Genomic DNA, 8,787 nt, shown 5'->3' on the forward strand with positions numbered 1-8,787 from the left:
CTGTCCTGGAACTCACTCTGTAGACCAGACTGGCCTCGAACTCAGAAATCCACCTGCCTCTGCCTCCCGAGTGCTGGGATTAAAGGCGTGCGCCACCATCTATAATGTAATCTGATGCCCTCTTCTGGCATGCAGATGTACATGCAGATAGATCATTCATATACATAAAATAGATATTTCTTTAAAATTCCCTAACTTCATCATACCATCTTTAGTGGGGATAACCCTATGTGACAGGTTCTAGCCAAGGTTCTGAAAAAGGTCTATCTTCCCAAAGAAGCCATAGTTCATTGGCTAAAAACCCTCAGCACCAACAGTAGCCTCAAGAATTTAATCTAAGATACCAAGCTGCCACCTTTCACCCAGGAGAATCAATCCCATATTAATATTACAGCACTCAAAATAGCTGAATTCTCTGGATGTATTGTTGCGAAGATAACATCAATCCCTAATTTTTGTGAATAGAGTTTCCTTGTATTTGTAGTTATAAAGCCTCCATAACTAATTCACCAGTTTGTAGCAGTGGTTCCTATAGTATAAATCATGTTTATTTTCCATATGAAAATTTTTTGTGACACTAGAATTTGTTTATTTATTTATTCATTATTTCCCTGATGTTCTAAACCTGAGCTACCCGACTAAATCAGTAATTCTCAAACTTCCTAATGCTATGACCCTACAGTTCCTCATATTGTTGTGACCCCTAAATATAAATTTATTTTGGTTGCTACTTTATAATTGTGATTTTGCTAGTTATGAGTTGTAAAGTAAATATCTGTCTTTTCCAGTGGTGTTAGGTGAACCTGTGGAGGGGTCATTCACACAAAAGGGGTCATGACCTTCACGTTGAGAACTGCTGAATTAGATTCTATGACTAAAATAAACCCAGTAAGAGGTAATGGTGGCACAGAAATTATGGGATTGAACAAGCAGTGACTGGTCTAGCTTGAGACCCAAGCCACAAGAGGGAACCCACTGCCTCAAGGTCCCAGAACCAGAGGCCAGATAGCCCAGAGACAAGAGCCTCATATAACAGTCATCAAAGCGGCTCCATCTAGCAATTGATGGAAACAGATGCAGAGTCCCACAGGCAAACACTGGGTGGAGTTCAGTGAATCCTGAAGATGAGGAGAAGGAAGGATTATAGGAGCTAGAGAGGTCAAGGATACCATAAGAAAATCCACAGAATCAACTAACCCCGGGTTCACAATGGCACACAGAGCCTGCACTGACAAGCGTGGAGCCTGTATGGGTCTGACCTAGGCCTTCTGCATATATGCTATGGTGTGTAGCTTGTTTTCTTATGAGACTCCTAACAGTGTAAGCAGGGGTTGTCTCTTGACTCTGTTGCCTGCTTTTGGGACCCTTTTCTTCCTACTAGGTGGCCTCTCCCAGTCTTAATATGAGGGAAGGTGGCTAGTATTATTGTAACTTGAAATGCCATGTTTGGTTGATATCCCTGGGAGGCCTGACCTTTTCTGAAGGAAAATAGAAGAGGAATGGATGGGGGATTAGGAGGAGAAACAGGAAGGAGAGAAGAAAGGAAACTGTGGTCGGGATATAATATATGAAAGAATAAATTAAAAATTATTTAAAAAAAAAAAAAGAAGAAACCCAGTAAGGGTACCCAAAATGTAAGTAGTCACCGGCAGGACCTGGAAGAGTATGATGGAGATGAATCAAAAAGACCTTTTACATTAATTAACCCTGAATATGCAAACTATCCAAACTGTGACATTTTCAAAAAATTAAAAAAAAAAAAAAAATCACTGAAAAATAGCCTTAAGCTCATTGTCAATAAATCAACATTTTAGATTTGGGGAATTTAGTGAGGTGGTAGATGACTTGCATACAAGTCTAAAGACTCCAAAGTTTTGATCTCCAATATGAGAGGTTAAAAAAAAGGAAGAAAGAAAGAAAGAAAGAAAGAAAGAAAGAAAGAAAGAAAGAAAGAAAGGAAGAATTAAAACAAAACATTGTTACCTGTCTTTGGTTTTGGAGATAATTCCAGGTGCTTTCCAGTAATACCTGTCTTTTCACTTGCTAATGACTGCAGGGAAAATAATAATAAAAATAATTTAACTTATATGACTCATGTGGAAAAGGCTAAATATCTCTAAACACTATTTTGTAAAATATTCAGTATTAAATTATACTCTCCTTGATATAGTCCTCTGCATTTTTTTAATATTCACCAAATAAGTATTCCCAAAACATGTAGTCCTTAGAGACACTCAAATTTGTTTTCATATTTTTTAAGACTCTAAGCTGAACTGTTAAAACATTTTATATAATAGTCAATATCAATGCTTTCTCATATATATGAGTACCACTTATTACTAGCTTCAACCATACTATCTTTAGTTTATAACACCACTCCTTTATAATTTACAACATATATAAAAATTAACTGGAACTGGACTGACAAGAGCTTCTGAGTATACACATATTTCATAAGTACACTCTTTATATAGAATAATATGTTCAATAATTTCATACCTGGCTGGGCGTGGTGGCACATGCCTTTAATCCCAGCACTCGGGAGGCAGAGGCAGGCGGATTTCTGAATTCAAGGCCAGCCTGGTCTACAAAGTGAGTTCCAGGACAGCCAGAGCTATACAGAGAAACCCTGTCTCGAAAAACCAAAAATAATAATAATAATAATAATTTCATACCTACCAGCATCCTTAGTATGCATAGATGCTACAGGGACAGAGGAAGGAAACACTAACTTGACAAAATTATTAAAGACATTCAAAACACGAAAAAGAAAAGTAATGCTTTGAAAAATAAGAGAATTCCAAAGAAACTAGATGCAATAGGCTAGATACTCAGAATCTTCTCCATTCATGACAAACTGTTTTATAGCTTTCTTACCAGGGTCTCAGAGGTATCCTGAAATCCTTCTCCACACTTGAGCCAGGCTTTAGAGAGAGAGTCAGCTGCTTCCACTGTCTTGAAATTTCCCCGTCTCAACTGCTGTGACCTCTCTTCTAGAAAGGATGGGTGTTCTATACGCCAATTCCTTTTTCTCTGCAGAAGTGATTTTTAAAGAAAAAGAAAGCCAACTTTGTTATAATAAATACAATTAGCAATTTAGAACCCAGAAACAGTTTCAGTAAAAGCATAGTCTTCGAATGACTCGGAAACTTGACATGGATATAGATAGCAACCAGACAGTAAAACCAATCATCTTATTAGATGCTGAAAAAGCATTTGACAAAATACAACACCCCTTCATGTTAAATGTATTAGACAGATCAGGAATTCAAGGCCCATACCTAAACATAATAAAAGCAATATACAGGAAACTAACAGCCAAGATCAAATTAAATGGAGAGGTACTTGAAGCAATCCCACTAAAATCAGGGACAAGACAAGGTTGACCACTCTCTCCTTATCTATTCAATATAGTACTCGAAGTTCTAGCTAGAGCAATAAGATAACAAGGAAATCAAGGTATCACTATTTGCAGATGATATGACAGTATACATAAGCAACCAAAAAAAGATTCTACCAGAAAACTTCTACAGCTGATAAACATCTTCAGCAAAGTGGCTGGACATAAAATTAACTCCAACAAACCAGTAGCCTTCTTCTTCTTGAAGGATAAATGTGTTGAGAAAGAAATTAGGGAAACAACACTCTCCACAATAGTCACAAAAATATAAAATATCTTGGAGTAATTCTAATCAAACAAGTGAAAGATCTGTATGAGAAGAACTTCAAATCTCTCAAGAAAGAAATTGAAGAAGACCTCAGAAAATGGAGAGATCTCCCATGTTCATGGATTGGTAGAATTAACATAGTAAAAATGGCCATCCTACCAAAAGCAATCTACAGATTCAATGCAATCCCAATCAAAATTCCAGCACAATTATTCTTCAAAGACATGGAAAGAGCAATTCTCAATTTCACATGGAAAAACAAAAAAACCCAGGATAGCAAAAACAACTCTTAACATTTCTAGGGGAATCACCATCCCAGACCGCAGGCAATAGTGATTAAAAACTATATGGTATTGGTACAGAGACAGACAGGTTGATCAATGGAATAGAATTAAAGACCCATAAATAGAACCACATACTTATAGACACTTGATCTTTGACAAAGCCAAAAATATACAATGGAAAAAAGAAAGTATCTTCAATCAATGGTGCTGGTCAAACTGGCAGTTGGTATATAGAAAAATTAAAATAGATCCATATTTGCCACCTTGCACAAAGCTCTAATCCAAGTGGATCAAGGACCTCAACATAAAACTGGGTACACTGAATCTATCTACTAGAAGAAAAAGTAGGAAAGAGCCTTGAACTCAGTGGCACAGGGAGTTGGGGAAAGGGGGAGAAATTTCCTAAACAGAAATCCAATGGCTTAGGCCCTAAGATCAAGAATTGATATATGGGACCTCATGAAACTGAAAAGCTTGTGTAAGGCAAAGGCAAAGGACATAGTCAATAGGACAAATCGGCAACCTACAGATTGGGAAAAAAAATCTTCACTAACCCCACATCCAATACAGGGCTAATATCCAAAATATATACAGAACTAATGAAGCTAACCTCCAAAAAAATGAAACAACCCAATCAAAAAATGGGATATAGAGCTAAACAGAGAATTCACAACAGACGAATCTCAAATGGGTGAGAAGCACTTGTTCAAAGTTCTTAGTGATCAGGGAAATACAAATCAAAAAGACCCTGAGATTCCACCTTACACCAATCAGAATGGCTAAGATCAAAAACTCAGGTGACAACACATGTTGACAAGAATGTAGAGGAAGAGAAACACTCTTCCGTTGCTTGTGGGTACAACCACAAACTGGTATAACCACTCTGGAAATCAATCTGGAGGCTCCTCAGAAAGTTGGAAATTCATCTACCTTAAGACCCAGCTATACCACTCTTGGGCATATACCCAGAAGATGCCCCACCATGCCACAGGGGCACATGTTCCAATATGTTCATACCAATCTTATTTGTGATAGCCAGAAGCTGGAAACAACCCAGATGTCCCATAATTGTAGAATGGATACAGAAAATGTGGTTCATTTATATGATGGAATACTACTCAGCTACTAATAACGAGGACATCATGAGTTTTGCAGGCAAATGGAACTAGAAAATTTCCTGAATGAGGTGACTCAGACACAAAAGGACATGAATGGTATGTACTCACTATTAAGTGAATATTAGCCAAAAAAAAAAAAAAAAAAAAAGTACAGAATACTGGGAGAGTAGTACAAAAACCTTGTATAGTGCAAACTTCCTGAAATCTCTGAGGTTGACCCTAATGAAGACTCCTAGGAATGGAAAACAGAGTCTGAACTAGTCATTTTTTGTAGCTAGGCAAGGCTTCCACCGGTGGAACTGGGTTGCATTCAGTTGAGTTGTTGGTCGAGTGGTTCCCTTGGAGTTTCCTAAACAACTCAGGCTGATAGAAGGTTGCTCTCTGAAAACTAACAGTGGGGCCCAATTGCTGAGGACATCTACACAGCTCATTGAACCTGGAGAGGTCCAGCTGGTGCCTGTATGGAGTTTTCGCCCCTATGTTCTAGTCTCTTTTGTATGGGAAGGTACTTTGCAGGCTACCAAAAGAGAAAGCTGGAACCTATCCAGCCCTGCAAGATGTGCAGAATTTGTGGGAGTGGCCAAACAATGTTTGGCTTAACTTGAGACCCATGCCACAAGATAGAGCCCATGCCCAAACTGCCTGAATGGCCAAGAACCAGAGATGGGATAGCTCTGAGACCTAGGGTAAAAACCAAATATAACTGGACCAAAAAAAAAAAAAAAACTAAATGATCATTAATGATATTCTGCTATACTTACAGATCAATAATGCCTTGCCAGTCATTATCAGCGAGGCTTCCTCTGGCAGCAGATGCATCTGGGTACAAATACCCAGAACCAGACATTATATAGAAAGAGTCTAAATTGGAGGTCTCCATTGGGTTCCTCCCATAGGAGATCAGGGAACCCAGTAGAAAAGGGAGAAGAAAGATTGTGGGAGTCAGAGGGGACAGAGGACACCAGGAGAACATGACCCAACTAAGTAGGAGTCACACAGACTCATAGAGACTGAAACAGCAAGCATGGGGCCTGCATGGGTCTGCAGCAGGTTCTCTGCATATATGTTATGGCTGTTAGCTTCATGGGTTTGTGGGACTCCTCACACTGGGAGCAGCTGTGTCTCTGACTCTTTTGCCTGTGCTTGGAATTCATTTCCTCCTATTGGGTTTCCTTGTCCAGACTCTATATGAGGGCTTTCACCTTGTCTTTTTGAATCTTGTCTTGTCCTGTTTGACCGTTACCTCTTGGAGGCTTGCTCCTTTCTGAAGATGAAATGAAGAGGGAGTAGATCTAGGAAAGAGCAAAGCGGTAGGGGGATCTGGAAGGAGTCCAACAAGGGGGAAACCACCAATAGCGGGCATTTCAGTACAGGGCAAAACATACTTATAATACTCAATACTCAGTAATTAAATGCCAAAACCAGAAAGAAAACTGAATTCAATAAGGACACAGAAACATGGTAGGTCCCTCAAACTGAAGTGAAGATAAACTGAAATTTCAATAACATAGCTGGAAAACTCAAAGGAAAGCCAAGTAGAAATAAATCAAACCGAGGACAGAAGATTGGGACCCCCAAAAAGCAGAGTATGAATTTTTTAACTCACAGGAAAGAAACATACCAAGAAATCTTGTATACCATGAAAAGATCAAGCTTTCAAATAATTGTAATAGATGAGGAAGAAGAATCCCAGGTGAATGCCATAGACCACAAGATCTTCCACAAGATCTTCTCCAAACTAAGGAAAAACACACTCAGACAAAAGAAACACACTGAGTACGAGACACAAGTCCAGTAAAGAAACTACCCCAAGGCATACCGTAGTTAAAACACCAAGTATACAGAACCTGCCAGAAGCCCCGCTCCCTCCACCAAAAGCAAATTAATTAGCTAATCAGTTAATTAATTAAATGAAAGCCACCACACCTGGCTTTCATTTAATTAATTAACTGATTAGCTAATTAATTCAGAGCCTGCCTGTGTTACATGAGATCCTGTCTCATTTGTTGTTGACAAAGTTGTGAGTCACACTATGGAAATAGCAAACTGAAACTTACCACAACCACCCCCACCCCCACCCCCACCTCAGTGAACTTGGGTGAAGACTCTGAGAAACTTGGGCTACAATCATAAGGTTAAGCTACAGTCAGAATCCTGATAGCAATACTTGTGGAAAGCTGCTTCACTTTTGAGGCAATCTTTACATAACAATTAAGTAACACAACTACTGAAAAAAAAAAACCTATTGAAAACTAATAAAATGAAGAGGGCAGAAAGAAATAACACAAACAACAGATTTCTATGTTAGGAAAAATTGCTAGGACATGGTAAACTAAACAAATGATTTCATAATACACTTATTTCTTTATGCTGTAGTGACAGCTAAAATCACAATCCAGGGCAAACTCTTAAAGCTGAGAAAAGGCACAAAGTCAAAATTTGGAGCTGGGCAGTTAGGAAAAGGGAATGAGCAACTATAAGAGTGAATCAGGACTTTTGGGACGCTTAAATAAATGTATACAGATAGCAAGTGTATCGAGGGCTGCAATAACTAATTTATGTTAGATTTAGAAATGTTTTAATTCCTTGATTTTTTTTCACATTTTAGTCTTTCTGAAATTAAATTAGTCTTTTAAATCATAAGTCATAAGTGCTTTTAGTCCCTAAATAAGTTACAAAGTTCACAGTGTCATCTTTCAAGGCTATCTGAGAAATAAGTACGAATGTTAGTGTGAAGGGAGTTTAGCATTTAGTGAAATGAAGAGCAGGCGAGGGAAAGAAGCACCGTTTGCTGTTCTAAATTTTGAGTATTATGAAATAAACATCTGTAAGTGAGGAACTTTGAAAAGACAAAATATGATCCAACAGAAACACAATGACGGAGAAATGAAGAGGATCACTTAAATTTCATCCATGTAACAGTTCCTACCCTCCGTGCCTACAGTATACAGAGACCGCGGGAGACTCGGGAGAAGCACGCCTCTCAGAAAGTTTGGGCGGGAAAGCAAAGTGTAGCAAAAGATGCCTGAGACGAGTCAGAAGAGATACTCCAATACCAACTACTGTCTTGGTGTGTTAAGCAACAGAATAAAACGGAGGCAAATGAACTGCCAGACGCCAGCTCACACACTCAGTTCCTCCCGGTCAGCCACCCACCCGCTTGGTTCCCAGGACCATTCAGCAGATCTGGGCAGAGGCAGAGCTAGGGAACCCTGCCTAGACCGACCGCCACCAACGGGCTCGTGCTGGTCAGACTGGGCGCACCAGCTCCCTTCACCGGACCAGGGGCAGGCACGAGAAGCCCACGGAGGTTGCGCGCCGGCCCTCTGCTTTCATGGCAACAGCACAGCATACCTTGGACGTGCCGGGGCGGCGGGCTCCAGACATCTCCTACGTGCACAGTCCTCCCCTCTCACTCGCCGCCCCATCCGGAAGCCGCCCACCACGTGCCCCGCCCCCTTCCCTCCGGAGACGCCCGGCCCCGCGCCCCGCCCCCTTCCCTCCGGAGACGCCCCGCCCCTTGCGAAAGCCCTTGTCCTAAGTTCCGCAGTCTCAAACTGAGGGAGCTGCTGTCTAGGCTGTTCCTCTCGCCCTTTAGGGAGGGAGCCTGAGAGTTGATCTACAGTAGGTCACCCTCTCTCCTAGCTAAGCAAAGCCTTAGAGCAGTAACCAGTGATGAGTTAGAATAGCGGGTCACCAAGAAGCACACTAGGCCCA

General features: G+C 40.3%; 1 protein-coding gene across 1 annotated transcript in view; it reads right to left on the bottom strand.

The window, feature by feature from the left end:
- Spidr (scaffold protein involved in DNA repair) overlaps positions 1-8,494 on the bottom strand; it is a 219,811-nt gene extending 211,317 nt beyond the window's left edge. Inside the window, exons 1-3 of the mRNA XM_021209189.2 lie at positions 8,425-8,494; positions 2,878-3,033; positions 1,984-2,050 (exon numbers count right to left, since the gene is read on the bottom strand). Of these exons, the coding sequence (XP_021064848.1) occupies positions 1,984-2,050; positions 2,878-3,033; positions 8,425-8,457 (256 nt within the window). The 5' untranslated portion in view covers positions 8,458-8,494. The remainder of the gene's footprint in view (positions 1-1,983; positions 2,051-2,877; positions 3,034-8,424) is intronic.
- Between the last annotated feature and the right edge of the window lie 293 nt (positions 8,495-8,787).

Source organism: Mus pahari, chromosome 12 (genome assembly GCF_900095145.1).
Source record: "Mus pahari chromosome 12, PAHARI_EIJ_v1.1, whole genome shotgun sequence".
NCBI lineage: Eukaryota > Metazoa > Chordata > Mammalia > Rodentia > Muridae > Mus > Mus pahari.